This window comes from Hyposmocoma kahamanoa, unplaced genomic scaffold (genome assembly GCF_003589595.1).
Source record: "Hyposmocoma kahamanoa isolate Upper Pololo Valley unplaced genomic scaffold, ASM358959v1 63, whole genome shotgun sequence".
Classification (NCBI taxonomy): domain Eukaryota; kingdom Metazoa; phylum Arthropoda; class Insecta; order Lepidoptera; family Cosmopterigidae; genus Hyposmocoma; species Hyposmocoma kahamanoa.
The window spans coordinates 13,245,343-13,268,581 of NW_020653851.1; the positions used below are offsets into that span (position 1 = coordinate 13,245,343).

Genomic DNA, 23,239 nt, shown 5'->3' on the forward strand with positions numbered 1-23,239 from the left:
GACTGTGTCGTTAGTTTTATAAAACATATAATCTACGATAAATAATTCTCAGAAATTTACAAGCGGTAGATATATTTCCTTTAATAATTACTATCAAAATATTGCCTCCATAAATCTATCGAAAAGGATTTCCCATAAAGATTATTACACAAGACATGATTATTTAAAGATATCAGAATAATTTAAAAAATCCACAGGAGTGACGAGTAGATGTTAGTTGAATGTGAAATAAATACTATAAATGAATCTCTAAATGATTTTTTTATATTTAACTATACTTTTTGCATAAAAATACAGTCTTAATTGACATTATAGTTATAGAACAAGGATGAGTATTCAAATGCCATTATAGAATTTCCACATTTAGAATGTACAAACTCACTCATAACACACATGCTCAGCCCTGCACTGGGGTAACCCTGTATTGCGGGTGCCAAGGACACACACATAAGTAGACAACCATAAATTAGACCCAAACTCACGAGAGAAACAAATGTAGGCCATCCAAAGATTTCTCCTGGTCCGGGAATCGAACCCGGAATCTCTGCGTAAATCTCTGAATAAAGGACAATGATATTATCACATTATGTATCAGGAAATTAAAGAAGGAAAAGAGCGCGATTTTGTCCTCTACCCAATACAGCTTGAGCAGAATTTCTGTCCGTAAAAATCAAGCCAATTTCGTGTAGATAGTGTTATAATTTATAATAAAAAGATAATTGTGCATTTCTGTAATCTAAAACCATATTTCATTACCTATTTATTTTAATCTTCGGCGTGTTTCTTTTTCTTGTGTTGTTCAGTTCCTATTTCAAATGGATTTTTATGTAGGTAGGTACATTTTTGAATTAAAAAATAAATAAAAAGCAATAATATTAAGTAGCACTTGACGATTTACATTACCTATCTATTTAAACACTACTCAATTTTTAATTTTGGTCACATAAATATATCTTTGTTTTATCTACTAATGAGGAAGCCAAAATATAGGTAAAATATAACTTTGTACGTTGTACTCCACCTTACTTCGATGCACAACGCGTCGATCGGTCCGTGTAAATCAAAGATTATCATGGGGTATAGACATTGATGGTTTAAATGTCATTTGACTAAGGGACATTTGGCTGGTTTTTTATATGAAATATATATGATTCCCGGGTCGGGAGAAATATTTGTATGGGCCTACATTAATTTCTCTCGTGAGTTTGGGTGTAATTTGTGGTTGTCTATGTATGTGTCCATGGCATCCGCGACACAGGGTTTCGCTAGTGCAAAGCTATGTTGTGTGTGTGCAAAAAAAAACTCATTTGCAAAAAAAACGGACGTTTGATTTTTTCCCTGCTTGAAATAATTACAATACGAAAAAGGTTTTTTTAATTCAAAAATGTCTCTGGCTTGATAATAATTAAGTGTCCTCATTTGTAAAACATTCGTTCCAAATTCAAATTTAAGAGATTAGACCTGTCTAAGTCAATGCCTGTCTACCATTGACTTACAATTATATGGACGTCGGGTCCGCGCTAAAACGTGTTCGCACTTGTAAGGCGCTAAAATCGTATACAGAGCGCGACACTCCGCTTTAGTCTTCATTTGTTCGACTGACAGCGCGATACTGCGATGACATTACAATTTAAATTTCGAACAGGTTGACTTGGGACACTTTTTTCGTGGCTTTTGTATTAGACCCGTCGTCCATTTATTCGTAAGTCAATGCTGTCTGCAACAAAATTACTCTTCACTGCATGAAACGGCGGGAATTGTTGAAAGCTCATATGAACCAATTAATCACTTTTAAATAAATTTTGATAACTTATCTTGTTCATTCATCATTTTAAGTTATTGTGCTATTACTAAGTGGTCTCTAAAATAGCTGACAAAGCAATAATAGCCAGCAAAATTATAGCGCTGCTTGAAGAAAATTGTTCTCAATGTTATGTGTCCCAGAGGCTGAATGTGAGTCGTTCGACAGTTCAGAGCACTGTGCAACGATATCAAGAGACCGGTTCCGTCAATAGAAGGACAGGTTCTAGAAGAAAATCATCCACCGAATCACGGGATGACCGCTTCCTGGTAAGCCGGGTATTAAGAGGACTGGAGAAGAGTATTGTTCTCTGATGACGCCACGATTTCTCTGTGTGGTGAAGACCAACGTCAGCGAGTGCTACGAAGACCAGGGGAACGCTTTGCACACGTATGTTTTGAAGAAGTCATCCCTTATGGTGGAGGCTCCGTTATGTTTTAGGCAGCAATTAATTTTATGGACCGTACGGAGTTAGTCTAGTGAATGCACACCGACACATGACGGAGATAATAATTCCTCACGTACAACCCACATGTTCTTGGAGAAGATTCCATTTTTATGGATGACAATCCTCGCGCCCACCGTTCTGGCGATGTGGAAGCGCATATTCAAGAGGTTGGAATCCGGCGTTTGCATTGACAAGCTCGAAATCCCGACCTACATCCAATAGAGCATGTCTGGGATGTTCTGAAGCGACGGGTAAGATCAGCGCAGTCAGCATTACAAAACATCAGGAAGCTTAAGAATCTTATCGCCGTGGAATGAAAACATATTCCGCAATAGGTCATAAGCAATGTCTTCGAAAGCATGTCTAGAAGAATACAAGCTGTGATTTTGGCAAGAGGAGGCCACACTCATTATTAAATTGTTACCATTTTTCATTTACATTATTTAAAAAAACAAAAATCTTTTAATTTTTATTTTACTTAACGAGTAGTGTTCTACTGACCACTGGCACTGGAACGACATTTTCTCATTTAGTTAATCGAAATTAATAGAAAAAATTTGCTCAAACCATTTTCTGCATATTCATTTCTAAGATTCTGAGGATACTAGTTAGTAAATAATAAAATTTGACTGCAGGCGACAGTTTTTTTGCAAAGGAGTGTATAATTTTCTATCTACTTCTATGGACTTTTTGTTCTTTCGCAGCTTAGCAATAGGTAGAAAATGTGTAATAATTAAATTAAATTAAAAAAAAATTTTTTTTTGCTTGTATTGAAAGCCAGCCAAATGTTCCTCATGACAATTATTCATGTTTAAATCATCGATATGACGTTACACACAGAAATCACACGGCGCTGCACATGTCGCTTCAGTATAGCAGTGCGACAATTTATTTTTACATTGCTTTGTATGACGCCCCAACTTACTAATGGTGTGTTATGTCAACTGCCGCCTTCGACAGACTACTTTGCCTTGCCAAAGGAGGCGCAGTCGACTTGCTGTTTACACCGAGTCGACTGACAACAAAAGAAGCGCACCTATGAACGCCTGCAACACCAGGGGCATTTCGAGTGGCCAACCCTTTAGGTTCAGAAGGGTTTCCCCAACCCCTTTTGAGGGACTCCATGCTGTATTCATGCGGGAAACTCTGACGGGGGTTCATTCCACAACCTAATTGTTCGTGGGAGGAAGCTCCTCTAAAACCGTTCAGCACGAGATCGATTCGGATCGATAGCGTAAGGATAGACGCCCTGCCGGTGGCGAGCAGTGCAATGATAAGATTTTGCTGTTAGCATCTTGTCAGACAGTTCTTTAGAACATTGGTCATTGTACGGGCGATAGACCAGACCTAAGGATGCAAAGTCTATCCTCGTAGACAGTAGTTCAATATACTCTGTAAGCGACCTGGTAGCAGAGTTGTACAACCAGCACGATTGTCAAGCTGTGACAGTTTCCTACCGCCGGCATAGAAGGTAGCACAACAAATGCAAGGCGCAAACTTGGTATGCCAAACTCATTGTTCCCACGGGCACCTGCAACTAAGGATCAATACGAATATCCCTAAAACCGTCTCAGGACATCAGTTGTTCGATGTAGGGACAATATGTTGAAATGGGGACATATCGCAGGGCAACGTATTTATGGCAGACAAAATAAAGACAAAACAATTCAAAACTAAGAAAAAAACAATTTTTAAAAGTAAATAAATATGGACTTCAAGCATTGAATCCTAAAAACATTTATAGATGAACGAATGTACCGGACACAGACACTATATGGTACATTTCTCTCCCTGTAGAATTTTCCGACTCTGGTTTATGGGACTCGAAACATTTTGGGACAAGGATAGCAGAAGGTTTATTTGATTTAAATAAGTCGGGATTCAATAGCGTATTAATATATTTTTCACCTCACTACATTGACTTAAAATTATACCTCACTAGCTCGGAATTAGAAATCTGCGCGCAAAAGCGTTTTTAAAATTCGAACTTGACGATTGCCTGTGGTGCACACTTAGAACAATAACGCACACCAAATTGTTTCTTTCGATGAATGAAAATATAAAGACAAGTTCTATTACGCGATTTGTCGTACATTATTTAGGTAATATAATCCGTTGGTATATTTTATTCTTATTATTGTTGGCATTACATTGACAAGGGTAACTAATTTTTTTTAAACTGATTTGTTATAGTTGCGACCGCTAAGTTGTTATCATTGAACAGTAATATAATTTAAGTTTAATTTAAGTCATTTTAAGTAACAGTAGAGCTCCTTGTAAAAGAGTTCGTCCAGGTCGTACTACTAGCCTACCTATTTCTGCTGCGAAGCAGTAATGTCAGCATTACTGTGTGTCGGTTTTAAAGGGTTAAGGGTGCTGGTAAAATTACAGGCACATGGGACTTGTCAACTTATGGCTCAGTGGCGCAGTGGCAGTGCCCGTCAGATCTTTACGATTTAAAGTTCTGAGTGGCACTGCAACTGTTATGGACAGGCGTGTAGTTTGCCATCAGGTACACGACTTGTTCGTCCAGTCACTTGATATTATATTAAGAAAATCACTTTAAATTTCATGCGCAATATAGAGTACGAGTATTTCATTCATTCAATAATCATAGTATTTAATTTTTACACTATTTAATTTTCTTTTTCAGATCTATTTACAGTGCATACTAACTCATTGCGAAATCAAACCAAGTATTTATTAACCTAGCTTAAACGAGTCTCTCCTTTGGAATAGGTATTTTAATTTCTTGCACCTGAATACAAAAATTAGCTATTGTTGTATGTTTTTATCTCAAAAGCTATCAAGATTATTTCAATAAATATTACTTCCCTGTTTGAGGACGGAGCTCACAATCTAGAAGGTACGAAATTGATTGTATTCCAAATTGATTATTGTTATCGGCCGAAATTATCAATAAAGTAAAGATTTTGAAATGTGATATATTTTCGTGCATTTTAAAAAAATAATCTCACTACGAACTTTAATGCGACATTAAATAAAATCATATAACTGCTTCCTTGATTATTAAAATCCTGATATATGAGCAAGATCGAAACGACGATCAAAATTGATCAATCTTTCATATTTAGGTGCAGCAGATATCAAGTGTAATACCTTATCACTATGTAATACATTTTTAATTGTTTTGTTAAATGCTTATCAATGACAATATTGTATCTCGTATGTTGAAATTGTTAGTTTTATATAAGTAAGCAGATAAGATACAATAAACCGTATTGTGTCCAGTACAGACTCCATGGTAGAGATATCTTTATACACGTATTTATATACAGGGTCAAGAGCACGTCAAGCTTGACACTTAAGATTTAGATCCAACTCTATGCCGCTTACGATAAGAACGGTCCAAAGTTTAAAGTGTCAAGCTTGACGTGTTCTGGACTGACGTATGTAAGACGACGTGTCTTAATATCGTACCGATATTTACTATTTACTCATATTACAACAATTTATTATCTAGGTACTTGGTATTCTTAAATCTAAAAGGGTTTTTTTATGCAAGGATATAATACAAATAAACGTACACATAGACAAAGTGCGACACAAAATAAAATTATTACTAAATGTAGAACGCGGGAGTTGTCTGTTAATGCAATGAACATTCTATCACATAAGATGTTTGTTTTTAAATGCATACAGAATTCACATAAAACATTGTTCGGGATTTAATATTCTCTAGGATATTAATAGTAATTACTCTTATAATAAGTGTAAGTGATTACTTTCTATGAGAATAACAGTGACTTCTCCCGTATATAAATACGGGATGAGTTGTACAGAAATTCAAGTAATACGAATACCTACAAATTAACCATATTTCAAACTTAAAATTTTAAATGTTTTTACAAAAACTGTTTTTTTTATTTTTCAGGAATTTAACTTTGGTTTCACTCTGTCACAGACTTACAGATACAGATTAATATTATTATTTATGAAGAGAGGTTCATGTCATTGGTTTTTTGTAGAAAGGGCGAAAGCGCCATTTCGAAAAATAATTCAGTGGAGCACGTTTTAGATTTTAACGAGTGTTTTAAAATATTTACGTCGTGTTTTAAAATTCAATTTTGGTTTTAGTTAAGTTTAAGTTTTAAAATCGAATTCAGAACAGGACGTACATATGTTAAAGCAGTCGTGAAAATCTATAACATGCTCCCCTGAAAAAAATTCGAAATGGGGTTCTCGCCCCTTTTACAAAGACGGACTAAATGGTGTAATGTTAGGGTTTTTCAGAGTTACTTCTAGTATATTATAGTACTACTTCAGTGAACAATCAGAGAAACAGCATCGTATGAACATTTAAAACAGGTAGTAGTACCTAATGAAATGTAAATAGTAAGTAGGATACTCAGTAAGTTCGATATGGTTTATAGAGCCATGTTAAATAGGTAAGATTGTAAGGTTAATGAATGATTGCTTTAGGAATGTTTATCGGTGTTTTATTTGATATGACAGTATAGTAGTAGCTCATGGAATACCAGCACCAGGCCATGTTGCGCGGCAAACGGAATGTATGAGTACGTCAATGCATATTGACGTACTCATAGATGGTTGGTTCCTACCTATCAGTAGTGCGAAATGACATTTTCCAGAAATAACGTTTGGTTGACATTTCATAACCTCGAAAGTAATTTTGAGAGGAAAATGTTTTTTTCTTTTAAACCTAACTTAACCTCTCCTAACCGAACCTAATCGTGTCTTTGCGATAAACGTTCAACATATCCTGAAGGAACAACTATTTCGTTATAATTCGTTTTCGGTGTAATGAAAATTCGAACAAACGTTATTAACATAAAAATTTTCGACTTTGTGATAGGTTACCACCCATGGATAGATAGACAATTTGAATTTGTCTATTGGAAGTTTAGTTTCGGTCCGCCTGAACATACCTAACCTTACACAATTGTGTGTTCATATTGCACCCCCCACGGATACCGTCACTCGCAGTATACACAAACATGTTTACTGATATCGTTTTTGTAGAACGTTTCTAGAAAAATATTTGCAAAGTGACAAAAGTAATCGATTAGGTTCGTAATATTTTAATCCACGATAGATTACAAGATTAAAAACAACTCAATCAATCGGACTATATCTTATCTTGATACAATTTTGAATACTAAACATATTCGTAGATTAACTATTTTTAATAACAGTTATTTCCATTCGTTAGCCGATTGGAAATAACTGTTAAGAAGTAACTGCCGACCGATATTCAACAATATTTCACTACTGGTTACGATTACTTTCAGCAGCAAAAAATACATAGTTATTACCTGAATCTACATATACTGGAAGTGTATATGCACTACCTCATAGTTTCCTAAAGGGGTCTCTACGGCTCCCTATTGGGCATTGAAGAGTCCTAGGGGGCGGTAGGGGGCATTGATGCTGTCCAGGGGGTCCTTATCACATTTGAAAAAAGACCTGAATTATCTATATAAATTAAACTACATATAACTACTACGGCAAAAAAGTCGTTAAAAAACAAAGATCTGCAAAAAGCACATACAAAAATTCGTAAGATCCGCTGGTACATTCCGTGGTTTAGTTGACATAGCGTCTGGCACGGTTTGCTAGAAGACGTAGGTTCGAATCCGGCCGGATCGAAGTAATATTTTCTAAGTGTTCGATCTTTGTATAAATAAATATAAAAATAAACTAGTGGAGTAATATCACAAAAAATTATAAACATCAAGGTGGTGAAACATCTGAATTACACTACAATTATATATATTTCCTTTTCCTTCTGATATTTCTTGGGTTAAGTTAATAATTATAAAAAAATACGTGTCTACAATTAGTTTTCGTGATAGCGGGCGTTCATTTTTTTTTATCTTGCCTAAGTGTGCGGTGAGCCAAAAACTTTGGGAACCTATGCTCTTCTTCTTTTAATACACTTCGAACATTGACTTTATTTGTCAGTCAATGACTTCGAAGACTAATTTTTATTCACTACGTGTAAGGGCAAAATAGCGACTCTGCCCTTACAGGATGTTACCTCGTGATCGCGACGGGGTAACCATTATTACGAGGGTGTTTTCGAAGTAGTTGTTACAATTAAATTGTTATAAGTTTAAAAGTAATGTTGTTTAATTATAAATGAAAATGTAAAATATAAAAATTATTGTAAATCTTTTGCATCCTTCAAATTGTCTTTTAAGAAATTTTTATTATCTAGCCAGGTGTCCAACAGCAATGGCAGTCGTGCGGTGCGATTGTGACATTCCACTACTGACACTAATATCCCAACCACACATACATGGTAACACAGTGATCACACAATACACGCTCACACAGACTCTACACGTACTCGCAGTTTCTCCTTTTTTAAATTGAATTTTCAAATTTAAATTAAATTTTCTATTTTTCTTTTTACATGGTCGAAACCACTTTATTTTTATTTAACTATAAATTGTGGCTTCACTGAAAATCAGCGTAACGAGATGTTTCCCTACGTCTCGTTACAAATAAGCTGAGTGGAGACCTTTTTGGTACCATCTTAAATATATTACTGTTTTATTTTAAGTAAATGTTATAATAAGGTTATTTTAATTTTTGTTTTTACGTTCTATTTGTATTATGGTTACCAAATAAACTATTTTTCTTTCTTTTCTTTCTTTCTTTCTTTCTAAATATTTTGAATGTGCTAATGTTTAATATTAAATGTTATTGATGTTTATTGTTTAGCTGTTGGTAACTATCCTAAAATACAATAAATCGTCATACAATTTATACCACATTAACAAAATAACTAGAACTGGCACATCTTACTACAGCAAAATAAAACTAGAACTAGACCATGTCAATGCAGCAAATCAAAGTTCAATGTTGTACGTCACCGTCACAGACATATACATATGTATATGTCTGTGGTCTGTGGTCACCGTACACTGCGTCTGCAATGTAGGAACATATGTGAAAACTGTACCTATTCACAAGTTATTCATGTAATATCTGCTTTAACCGACTGGGTGCCTACAGAACGTATGCCGAAGTCGTTTACACTAGTTATCTCATTGGTTTCTTAGAAGACATGGCTCAAGTTGATTTTTTCTCAATGGCGGTATATCTACCTGCAAATCCAACGCCTGTGATGACCCCATAACGTTTCTTTGTTACTTTTCCGTGATGCCAAGTGATGGGACGAACAAGTTGTGCGCCTGGTGGTAAGCGACACGCCTGTCCATAACAGCCGTAGTGCTGCTTAAAGCTTTAAATCATGAAGATTCATACAAGAGGCAAGGTCACTGCCACAGCGCTCGTCACATTTAAATATAAGTTGAAAAGTCCCATGTGCCAGTAATTTCATCAGCACCCTTTCAAAATTGAAACGCAGTAATGCTCACATTACAGCTAGGCGGCAGAAATAGGTAAGGTAGGTCTTCCCTGGACTATTACTTGTTACTTTTTATTTCTTAGAGTTTACTTATTACAATAAACGCATTTAGAGGGACGATAGTGCATCAATTATATTACTGACGTTACAATATCTTCGCTTTGCTATCTGACAAATTGAAAACAATAATAACGTACACACTTACAGCCTCGCACTAAGGAAACCCTGTATCGCGGGTGCTATGGACACATACATAAGTAGACAACCACATATTACACCCAAACTCGCGAGAGAAATAAATGTAGGCCATATAAATATTTCTCCCGGCCCGGGAATCGAACCTAGGACCTCTGCGTGGCAGTCCGGCATGGTAACCGTTCGGCCACGGAGGCAGTTTTTCATCGAGTTGGGCCTATCGGCCAGCAGCCTGCGACTTGAGCGTCTGAGAACGAGTAGCCGAAGCCGCTGTATGAATGAAGTATTCGCAAGTAATATAAATAAAGTATACCCGAAACTGATTCTATTGAGTTTTGTCTACTACAGTGGCTTCTAAAAACCAAAATACGACTAACCTATTTTTAGACTAAAAAGATTGTGGTTTATGGTAACCAATGTTGTTTCTCCATTCTCACTAGGACTAGCACGACAGGGCGCGACTTGCACGAGAGCGACATAAAGCGCGAGATACTGCTATTCGCAGTATAGTATACAGTATCTCGCTGTCTATGCGATAGATCTCGAGCTTTATGTCGCTCTCGCGTAAGCTGCGCCCTGTCGTTCAAGTCCTACAGAGGATGAAAAATGTCTCCTTATATTTTTAACTGAAGGTATTTTTTTATGTTTATAAATTCGAAGCAACGTACAAGTGTCCAGTCTTTTATTTTTTTTTACCAAAATTAAAAATAAAATACATCTAGCAAAAAGTTACACATATTAAAGCAATAAATAGGATTAATCGACATAAAATTACGCAGTGTAGCGGCTAATTTCTAAGAAATGCCTCTTTGTACTAAAAACAAATCAGGAAGCGAATGGATATCACAGTTGGTTGGGATGCTTCAGTTTTTTCGGAGCTCTTTGGACACCTTCTGGGCTTGTAGTTTCTACTGGCGTAGTCGTTGTGAGCTCTGGTTGGGTAGGTTTCGTTGTATTGAATTTGTTGGGCAAATCTAGTAGGCTGGAAAGGAAGGCAACTCCTTGTTCCGCGGTTTGATATACACCAAGGAGGAAAGTCTCAGCGTCAAAACCATTGTTTTCGTCCGCGTTGTTCTCTTCAGTTGTGTTTTCTTCAGTGGTTCTGTGCAGAAAAGAAAGTGTTTTTAACCGACTTCAAAAAGGGTCCACAATTTAAGTGTTTTTTTTTTGTGCGTATGTTACGCGATTACTCCGACATTTGTGAACCGATTTCGATAACTCTTTTTTGTGGGAAAGGTACCCCTTTCCGACAAAAAGTTGGGTTTGGTAGTTACATTCAAATTTTAAGAAAATATTTCACTTATGAGAGTGGCAAATTAGGAGGTGAATTCGGTTTTTTGGATTTTTTCCCATATCGATGGATTTCACCCACTTCCATTAACCGATTGCAATAAAACTTGGCAAATAGATGTCTTTTCAAGTTGGTTTTTTTACATTAAAATGATATAATATTCTTCTTTATTATTCATTACTTTAAATATACTTACTGCTGTTATTACTCCGAGCCTGTACTATTTTTACCTTTTCATTGTCAAAATTATCCCCTTTTTTAATATTACATTAACAAATATTTCAGTTATTGCCTCATGCACCCATCCTCGTCAATCCAGACCATTTCCACCGAAGACGGGCTAGGAGAGAATTGAAATGTGTTCATACAAATTTCTATCCTCGTCTCACCTCGTCGGTGGAAAACCACCTTAAACCGTAACGTTTTGAAACTGCTAAATACTTACTCTTCCGGCGGATCTTCCATTTCCATTCCTCCTGTTGTGGACTTGAAGCAACCGATCGGGAACTCTAGTTGCGATTCACCCAGCAGTTTAGGTGTGAGCTCCAAACATCCTCTGAGGCCATCAGCCGTTGGTGCAAGGTCACTGAACTTGGCGCAAACTTGTGCGAACTTGCCGAATACTTCCAAACAAATCGGCTCTGGATTAGCGCCTGTAAGAAAACATACATGGAACGCGTAATATCAATTTGTTCGTAATAAATTTTTTTATGCGGATGTTTGCAATAATAATAACACCAGTAATTAACAGTACGCTGTCTCGAATTTTGTCAAATTATGCCAAGGTGCCAAATTATTCAACTAATTCATATTAAATTCCACATTATTACATTTAAAATGTTATATGCACCCAGTAAGAAACTAATAATACAATTTGAATACTACTTAATAGTTACATAGGTGCCCAGTTACACAACGTGAAAGCCCAGTTCCCACGCTTTAATGGCGAATCTGAATTGTGTTTACTAGACAACAACATTAAAATTCCTCTGAACAATAAAACCGCGCGGTCGCCGCGTAGATCAAAGACAAGCCAGCCTCGCCCGCGCGCCCGGGATGCTCATTTAAGTTAAAACGTAAAAGCTAAATGAATAGAGCGTACTTTGCCATGATAGTTAGGGCGCGTTCGAAGTAGCTGGTGTTAGACGCGCTACAGCAGCACTGCAGTCGCGCGGCGGTCGCGCGACTATCACTTTTCATACAATTTTTAGAAGCGCTGCAACCGCGCATCTGCCGCGCGACAGCTGCGCTGCAGTCAGGCTCGGTTGCAATCACGGTGTACATGTCAATTTTTTAAATTAACCACGATGAATGATAATCATATTGAAGAATTTATAGAGAATATAAACAACACCCTGCAATATGGGGTAGCAGGTCCACCAGTTATTCCAATCGGCTGGATTAAAAAAAGGCGTAGGAAAATTTGGTCGCACTTCAGCAGCACGCGGTCGCTGCGCGGCGACAACGCGGTCTCGATTACATGATAAATTATAATACTTATGACAGAGAAATGAAACGAGACAGTAAACTGATTTGGTCGAAAAAGTAAGTTGTATAATTAATTTTACAAGAATGCATTCCTCCTTAATACTAATTACATCGTGGCAACCAAAGTGAATTATCGTAAAGTGAAAATAACTAGACGCATGTTTACGATAGATAGCAAATCTCGGTGCAGAAAGTGCGGACTTTCTAAAGTAAATAAATTTTATTGGCTAATTTCTCTGTAGCGTCGAGGTAAACTTTATTTATCGACCTCCATAAATATTCTATAGTATTTATAGGTATTTTTTATAATACCAAGTGACGGGACGAACAAGCCGTGTGCCTGGTAATAAGTGACACGCCTGACCACAGCAGTTGCAGTGCCACTCAGGGCACAGCCACTGCGCAAATCGAGATATAAGCTGATTAGTCCCATGTGCCTGAAATTTACTAGCACTAGAGCTACTTGTGAAAGAGTTCGTCCAGGGAAGTACTGCCACCTTACCTATTTCTGCCGCCAAGCAGTAATGTCAGCATTACTGTGTTCCAGTTTTGAAGGGTAAGGGTGCTGGTAAAATTACAAGAACATGGGACTTGTCAACTTATGTTTCGGGGTGACGGGCGCAGTGGCATGGCCCCTCAGAGCTTACCATCAGGCGCACGACTTGTTCGTCCCGTCAATTAATATTATATATAAAAAAGTCAAAATCGGAACGCAGTAATGTTCACATTACTGCTTGGCGGCAGAAATAGGTAATGTGGCAGTACTTTACTGGACCTACTGCTACTAAAAGGTACTATTAATTACTATTAATTTAAAAATAATTAATTAGTAATAATAAATAAATTTAATTTAACTATTAAGTTAATTACTATTACCCACATACGTAGATACTTGCGCTATTCTAATTAAATTTAAATAATCTTTAATAAGATATCAACAGGTATTTGTCTTCCTTCAAAGGTTTGATGTTTGATGGTATATTAGAAAATTACAGTACAGTACAGTGAACACAGCTAGGTATTACATAACACATATACTTCACGCCTTTTTCTACGGATAGACAGAGACCATAGCCTTCCACTTCCTACGTTCCTTCATCTTTCACCTCAGTCGTCAGTCTTTTTGAGGATGTCCTCAATTTGATTAAGTAAGAGAGTAAGTATTCTGTTTTTACCTTGAATTTTGGAGCTGTGAATAAGATTTTTGCCGTAGGAGACGTTCACAGAAAATCCTTCTTCTGGCGAGACATATTTCATGTGAACACATCCTAAAAAGTGGAAAGTAATTATAATTTTAAAATGCTCTTATCTTTCTAAATATAAATACACATATAATATTAAAAATGTAACCATCTATTGAAATGGATGGTGACAATAGATGGTTACATTTTTACGACTACTAATGCCACAGACTACGAATTCCAATATTCAGATCACGTCATGCTTGACACTAAAAGCGCTAAACACACAGAGAGCGGGTGATGAGCGCGCGCGTGACGGGTCGGAACCGCAGCGGGTCTAATTTCGTGTATTTATATGAACGACAACACACTGAGTGCGGGCGCGTGCGTCCGTCTTGCGCCCAACCTGAACCCGCTCTCTATGTGTTTCACGCTTCATAAGATTTAAATTCAACTCTACGTCGCTTATGAACAAAGGTTAAAGCTTGATGTAATTTTGACTTCAAGTAATGTTTTTGATGTTTTCGTAACATTGACTTTTGGGTGTTCCTATAAGTTAGTAGTATTTTTGTATGGTATTAGGAAACAAATGTTTACAAATTTTGAATCTTCTTGGTACATTGCGATACGCATTTGTGCATGCCGCTAATTCTGGCATTGTGTTTTAGATGTTAATTAATGACATTGAATAAGTAACAACGCAATTCCTTAAATAGTAAAAAACGAATGACAAAACGTAAAATGTTTAGTATTTTTCCTACCTGGCCCGCCGAGATCGACAAATGTAATGTTGAAGTCGACGCAGCAAACGCAGGCAGGGCCTTTGCAAAGGCAGTTTCGATTCGGTTGCTCTTGTCGCAATTCGGGAACCGCTATCAGTTTCTTACTGTCGTCGAAGTCGAGGTAGTCTGTAACAGTAACAATATATAATTTGATTTCAAGTACACACAAGATAAAAATAAAGTAAGTTAAGGAGTTAAAAACAAAAAAAAAAAACTATTCAAAGTGCAACGTCTTCGCACTCTTAATTACAAAATTACTAAGGCTTAACTCACACTGGCGCAGGATCGAAGCGTCGCGACACGTCATGTTTTTCGCCTAGCATATTCATCTATATTTTCCCATTATTAAGGTACAAATTTGTGTTTTGCAAATATGGAATCAAGCGGCTTCGCGCGTCGCCGCGCGTCACTTGGGCGCTGTGAGGCGTCAGACGCCGACCAAACTGTGATCCCTCGCGCAATAATGCAAGCGTCGTCGCGCGTCGCTAGGCGGTGTAGTTGAAAAACAGGACGCGACGCGACGCTTCGACTCTGCGTCAATGTGAGTTGAGCCTAAAACTATTGGGAAACTGAAATAAAAAGCAATATTACCCTCCTTATCATAACTAAGAGTTTTTTATGTTACACGCGTTCGTGAAACGCGCGATTGGACTGCATCGCTACTGTATCGTCTAAAAGTCGTCGTGTGTAAACGCTCAACACTTTTGCATTTTGATGACTTCTAAGATATTGGTATCTAAGGTTTTTTCTTTGAGAGCTACATCAGCGCCGTTCTGATCAACTGAAAACTAGATCGTGAAAAACTTAAGAAATTATTTAATTTAAGAAATTATTATTTAATTACTTAAATGATATGACATTCCACAATACTGAAGATTTCTTATAAAATTTACATTACATTTTACTTATGATACACCTGAGTAATGTCCATTGTTTTATAGATAAAGCGTCACCGTTGATAAGTTAAAATATATTTCCAAAAACATTTGATCTAAGAAAACAGTTTTTCCCGCAGAGCATACTGTTATCCTTTACTGTTACATAATAAACCTGTCGTTGTTGTATTTTACTATTGTTATTACGTTTTTATTAGAATCAAATTCCCGTAATTGGACTGCATGATTGCAATACGTTACATATTATTGCATGAAAATTACGAAAAATCTAAGATGAAAAAAATTGTTAAAATGCGCGAAGACGGATCACAGTTATTCAAAATTCATTATTTGCTACAACTTTATAACCTGTGTATCACAAAGAAATAAATGATTTGATTTGATTTAAAAAAGTCAGTATAATATATTAATAACTCAATTTCGCTAAAAATGTCGATTATGATACTTATGATTCGGAGGGCAGAATAATAAATACATGTAATAAAACTACCGTATCTTTTTTCATATCTGTTCACGCTTGACATAAATGTAACGGCAATGTTGTTCACCAACGTAATAGATGAATTTATGTATCCGAAGATTGCAGGTTTGTGTATTGTCAAGGTCGCCAAACGTTCTTGCTTTAGCGCAAGAATAGATCTTCTTCAATGAAATCCAGTAATTTCTTTGCAATTCAATTTGCAATAAAAAGAGTAAAGAGAGTAAAAGAGAAACATACAAAATTAAAAGTTTATAATCTACCTTAATCAAAAATTCATCCATTACGTTGGTGAATGACATTGCAATTTTATTTATATCAGGCGTCAACAATATCAATACAATTTTGTCATTTGGGCAAGTCAAATATGCTCCAAGTACATTTTCTTTCTAATGAACCAATTTCTAAATCGACAGGGTAACCCAAATTTACGTTCATCATGACATTGTCAACGCAAGGTAAGTAAACACAAGCTCAGCGGCTAGCTTTGTGGATAAGGGATCTCCGGTAGAACCAATTTGGGAAGTAGTTTGGGCCATTTCTATATCTATGGTTTGGGCTGGGTGTTTTTGGTAGTGGCCTTTTACATCGATGCTTTTGTACTCATTCCTTAGTCTGAGACCACAAACAAAATCTATTTTTGTGTAACGGTATGTATACTTCACATTCCATACAGAATAACCCATGAATAACCTCACATGAGCGTGCGTCTACTCGCGTTAGCGGCATATTCTAGGGCCGCTGCTCTCCTATGTACGCCCTTCTGGCGAAATTCTCAGTAGAGCCTTGAGGTCAGTACCTATACATCTATCCGTCAGTATACACACAGGCTCACTACTACTAATAAATAATAATCATAATATACTAACCGTCCTTATAAGGTTAAAGAGTTTTCAATTTCATGTTTTCTCCAATGGTTTTTTAGTCTGGTGTAACCATGTAACTTATGATACACTTGAATTGTCAGCCTTTGTGGCCTACTTATAACGTTATAAGAAGTCGTCTGTTAAGAACAAGTTCTATCTTTAGCAATAAACCAGTACCTGAAGTCCAGACAGCATTAAGAAAGCTCACACCGGATTTGGTCGCCCTAATTATTCATAGGGAAAGGTAGTCATTGAATTTTGCTTTCTTTTTCTGAGCAACAGTGATCTTATACGGACTAAGAGTAATATACGATGTCATAATATATATGAGTAGTGTTCATAGGCAGGGAAGTATCATAAATTTTAATGTTTCTCGTATTTAGCTTAAGCCTGCTTTTTCAAACAGCTATCATATCTCATTTTTATTGGAAAGTTGAAAGTAAACACATCCTTTATTCATTTCTATTGACATATTTTTTAAATGTATATTTTATATTTTGAAATAAAAATCGTGACATGCTATAGCAAAATATAGATATATATTGAAAAGTAAATAAAATACATGGATTTTAAATACCTAATGAAAGGTTTGCGATCCTCATATTATATTTACGATGTAAAAAATCCGTGTGTTTATATTTGTGTTTGCAAGGAACTTGTATTCTATTAAGTGGTCCTTTAAATGTTTTCTATCATGTATTTTAGTCCACAATCTTCCACTGCTGAGCTTAGGCCACTTATACTGTACCTACATCTTAATTAAGATTGATAGATTGACTGGAAGCCTATAAAGAAGTTGCTGGGTATTGCATACAAAATAGAATTTGATAAAAGAAGGGAAATATTCAACTAGATACTCAATATCCCGAATATTACTATGTAAACACTGGCTTTTACGGACTTTAGTATTCCCCTATAATATCACGCCACAAAGCGTATAGACTCTAAAAAACTTCCCCGTTGATTCCTTATGGTTCACTGGTCTCATATATTATTCTTCACGTCTACTTAGTCTATTACCTGGCTAATAAATGGCTAACAAAGTAATACATGAATTAAACGGAAACTGCAGAACATTGTTTTTCGCGTGCAGTACGATTATCAAATCGATTATGTTTTTTGCGTCCAAAATGCGTGCACTTTGGCCACTTTCACGCGAAGCAGTTTCGCCACTTTCACTGCGCGTGAGTTATAATGTTGTTGTAAGAGTCAGATTTTTGATCTATTGTTCGGTTACGTCATTTGAACTTTGGACGTTAAGTAACGATGTTTAGGGGATTTATCAGTCCAGTAACTTCATGAACATAGTACACTTGTTATAAAATGTGTCGGACAAGAGTTCGTATGAAAAAAATAAATATAATAAGTTACTATTTCGTATAAAACGAAAGTCAGTGAAAACGTTTTAGTAACATTAGTGAATATCGGACTGATAAAAACAAAAAAAAAAACCCGCATCGAACTTTCTAATGAAAGTTATTATAGAGGCTTGATTTAATTCTCACTGACGATACAATGTAAACGTATTTGTAACAAACGTTACATACTGACACGGCATTTGATTACCATCTTGTTACGTTAAATACTTTCTAATGAAGCAACAAATACTTACCTAAAATACTAGCGGCGTTAGCAACGGCGAGCGCAACGAGTAGTAGCGAAAGTGTCAGCTTGACCGACATGGCGATCCCACGGTCAACACGCGCTAAAGCAATTTATATATGAATAACTTGAATTGTAAGTAAAATTAACCCGATTTATAAGGACGCGGAGTAGCCGGACCGCAGTAGATTCGAAAGAGGCGATCGTCGCCACAGCCGAGCCCACACTGCTCCTTTCCTCGGATCTCGCTCCACCCGTTTCACCTCGCTCACAATAGAAGGTGAAATTTAAATAAAGCATAACACTGTATAATAATGACATGCATCAGTGAGATGCATCGAGAAAGCGACTACGATATGACAGAGTCGTCGGATCAGAAGACGTTGGCATTTCTATTTTACATAACAGTCAACAGTATGTTTCAATTAATTAGACGGGTGATTTCATCGACAGTACAAACTATTACGAGTGGATTCACGGGATGACAAAATATTGCACTTTTTTGTGTTTTATTGTGTAAAAACCGGGAGTGTATGAATTAATGATTAAAAATTATATCGCATTTATATATTTTAGAAACGACATAAAAAAGTTCCTTAGAAACATGTGAATTTTGAATAAGCCAGTTGTATTATTAAAGTTTAGATTTTAATAAATAGTCTTGTATTCTTTTCCCTTTACATTTTCATACGTTTTCCTAGCTAACTTTATATTCTGTATAAATATAAACCAACCTCCTTGTGTTGAGGAGCCACAAACTTTTAACTATTAATAAATACAACCTAACATACAGATAAACGTCACCTTATATGTATGCAACACCATTGCTTGTGATGTACCACGGAAGAAATGGACAATACTGTGTGAGCGATGGTATAGGCTAGACGTGCACGATGGCAAGTGCATCGCGCTCTACTGCCCTACATCGAGGTCATCGATCGCAGAATATTCTTGAAGAAAATGGACTCACATTAGTAAAGCTTAATAATACGAAGTATTATTATACTAGAAGTATTATTATTAGTATTATTATATATACCTAAGTCAAGTAATAATATAAGAATATATAAGTTCTATTAAGTAAATTTTTACATAATTCTTATTATTGATAGCGTTACTTACGTCATTAAATATTTCACCGAAACTTCCAAGTGTTAATTATCAAATGGACCAGAAAGAGAACTGATCGTTTGTTTTCACAAAAGCATACTTGTGTCACACAATATACGTCCACTGCATTAGCACTTTCTTGTTACATCATACTCTTGGCGTTGATTATCTTCTGAGTCATCCACAAACGTACTTTCAAACAGCATACAAGAGCAAATGCGTAAATCAAACGAAACTATGTCCTAGAAAGTGATTTGTTTATCATTTGGAGAGAGTGTAGTAACAATATTTATATTCAACCATTTTCACTCACATGACTTTAGAATGGCTTCAATTATGGTCTTTGTGTAATAAATATAATTGTAACTTTTTTATAAAAAAGCATGGACCTCAAAGTTTGTGAAATTACATCTATTTGCTAAGTTTTATTTAGTTATCCCTAGTTTGCCACCCTTAGGGGTGGAATATTTCCTTCAAATTTAAATGGGATGAATTCTGAGGTATCCTCTTTTCAAAAAAAAAAAAAACATCAAAATCGGTTCACAACTTCACAAACAAGAGTTATCGCGTAACATACATACCTCCCTTCCTCCTCCTTTTTTTTTGAAGTAGGTTAAAAACTTAACCTTTACTTAAACTTTGGGCGGTGGTAGCCCATTACGGTTGCTTTTTAATATCTTTGGCAGCATATATCCAAGCCTTCACATTCTACGTAGGTACAGAACGTTTAGCAGCTGTTTTGTCAGAGCTTTAAATCGCAAAGATCTGAGGGGCACTGCCCCGGTGCCCGACACCCTGAGACATGAGTTGAAAAGTCCCATGTTCCTGTAATTTCACCAGCACCCTAAATCCTTCAAAACCGAAACGCAATTATGCTCTCATTACTCCTTGGTGGTAAATATAGGTAAGGCAGCTTTACTTTCAAAGCTATGTATAATATAACAGTAAAAGAAAACGTAATAAATAAAACCTTGTTGAAGAAAATTACCACCTCTCATTCAGAGTGTCGTGCGAAATTTTATTTGAAATTTACCGTGAGCATTCGGTAAAGGAAAACGTCGTGAGGAATCCTGCACGCATCTGCAAAATAAAATAATAATTAAATACAAAAAACAAATACTGAAAAAAAAATGCAATTCAATGGTATGTGTGAAGTTCCTAATCGGCATTTGGCCCGCGTGGGAACTACAGCAAAAGCCCTCTGTTTCTGAGGCCTGTGCTCATGGGCTTTGTTATTGTTATTATCATTTGAAGGAAATTCATAACCGTTGAAAAACGTATCGCCAAACTGCATTGGATCAGTGTGGCGGATTTTTTTTGGTAGTTTTACGTTATTTTGAAATTAAATCACCTGGATGATTACGACTTTTCGAATTTTGTTTAAAATTTGTGAACTCTATTAAATACGAAGTTTATATAAACAACTAAGTGGTGCAAATCGTCTAAGAAGTCCCAAAAATTATAGTAGGTAATTTTGGTCCTAATTTTACGATACATTCAAGTTATTCCAGCAGAAAAATTAAGAGTTTTATTCACTCGACTATTCTAAACACCAATCAAACGGCACTTCCCGTATCGAGTATATAACCAGAAATAAGGGCCATTCATCCCTGGCAACTCATCAGGCAAATGTGCCTTATATCACTTTTAAATATCAACTCTCGTTTGCACTGAAATCACAAATTGGAAACCAGGGCCCTGATTTTAATTCAAACCGAAATCGATCCGATCGGGCAGCCTATCCGCAATATGATACGCCTCGACTCGGAAAAGACGCTGTTTCCGATCGGGAGAGGCAATCAAAATCAAGCTGCTGAAATAATACAGAGCCAACAACTGACCTGTGTGTACGTCTCCGTCTATTCCAAAAATATTCTGTATTTATTGTAATAAAGATAATATATCTAACTATAGGGGACTGTTCCATCGGGTGGTGTGGGAAAAACAGCAATACATCTAATTACAAAACAAACAGAATGACATAACATCGGTAATTAAATATTAAATATGTAATTTTTTAATTGTCGTCCATTATAGCAAAACTTCTAGTTAAACTGGTCGATTTGACGTTAAATAATTGACGACACCCGTCAATTGTTTCGAATTCGAGCTGGCCAATCGGAGCGCAGTTGTCACCGTAATGATTTGGCAGAATAGTTTGAAACAAATTAAATGACATTTCGTCTCTATTTCTAGCAATATACTCCATGCTTCTCGAATACAGTAATAAATTTCCCATAAATCTTTTATTAGTTAATGGTATATCGAGTTCTTAGGTTTTCGCGATTATTACACATTGTTACACACGGTTGACTCAACCGTGACTGTAAAGGGCCCGAAACGTTGGTTTGTTAGAAAAAACAAATATACGCGATTTAAATCCGGAAAAATAGTTTCATTTCCTAAGTTAATGCCATACTCGGCTAAATTCGTAAACCTCGTAATTCCGTGTTTTGGACGAAGTCATTGTTTTATTAAACTTAAAATATAATTTCTAGACCCTTTTTTAATTAGAAAATAAAGGTATAATCATAGATTATCATATAGTAAGTAATTCTGTTTTTGTGCCGACGTACGACGTAACAGGTTTATGGATTTTCTTTCAACTCAATTCTTTATTGCATTTACCATAATGTTACATAGATGGAAATGGCTTAAAGCTAAGTTAATAGCGCATTATCGACCCTGTGGGGCACAGCAAATTTTATTTGGTGGGAGAGGGAGGATTTACAAAATTTTGAAATTTAGGAATGTTGCTTTGCCGTGCAATAATTTTAAGTACGTAAAGTAAGTAAGTGTTTATGGGCTCAAAGATCGGACACTAAGAAAAATTCCTTCGATCCGGCTGCATTCGAACCAGCGCTTTCCTGCAATCCGTGCTAGATGCTTTACCTACTTGGCCACGGAACGCACCAGCAGACTTTACGATTTTTGCTATGTCCTTGTTGCAGATCTTTGTTTTAGGTTTTTAACGACTTTTTTGCCGTAGCGACTGTGAGAAATCTATTTCTTCACTCAGTTTCTATTTCTTTACAGCTACCCGGAGCTGACAAGAGACGTCGCTTCAATAATTGTAATGTTTAAGCTTATTGAATTTGTATTATAATTATAACAAACCAGTGGAGTAATTTCACAGAAAATAATAGAATATCATGGTAGTAAAACATCCTGACATTCAATAAACTTTTTTTTATCTGTTTTTAATAACGCTTGTTAACACTTGGGTGTCAATGTCGGCCTTGTGATGCCAATCCCTATAGTGTCGCCTCGTAGTGAGAGACAAGACTTCACATAATTATGAGTATAGAGTTTTAGCCCTCTTCGCCAACGTGTCACCCAACACAACGTTTAACTCCACAACCTGCCAAATATTCCCTAATTGAAATTGACTTCTTAGAGCCATATAATGGAGACATTCCATTAAATGTAGCATTATCTTTCAATAAACTTAAAAAATACAGTAATTTCTCAATTTAGCCGACGCTCATAAGAGTATGAGGGTCGTATTTATAGAGATAAAAGGGAGTGTATGTATAATAAATAAAAGGATGGAGCGGGAAGCAGAGGCGCGGGCGTATGAGGCTTCAGAATTCGGCGCCGACTACTTTCTCCGTGTAGAAAGTGACCATGTCGTAAGTACGTAGCCCGGACGCTTGGGCGCTGCGACCTTCATCTTGTAGGCTTGGTGAGAATTGGCGTGATGAAGGAATACGTAAAAAGTAGTCGTAACTACATAGTAAA

General features: G+C 36.3%; 1 protein-coding gene across 1 annotated transcript; it reads right to left on the minus strand.

The window, feature by feature from the left end:
• Positions 1-10,475: 10,475 nt before the first annotated feature.
• Positions 10,476-18,755, minus strand: LOC113230141. Its single transcript, XM_026463925.1, has 5 exons — positions 18,399-18,755; positions 14,526-14,672; positions 13,759-13,851; positions 11,541-11,748; positions 10,476-10,906 (listed from the first exon to the last, which is right to left on the minus strand). The coding sequence occupies exons 1-5, from the start codon at positions 18,466-18,468 to the stop codon at positions 10,648-10,650; spliced, it is 777 nt and encodes a 258-aa protein (XP_026319710.1). The 5' UTR covers positions 18,469-18,755; the 3' UTR covers positions 10,476-10,647.
• Between the last annotated feature and the right edge of the window lie 4,484 nt (positions 18,756-23,239).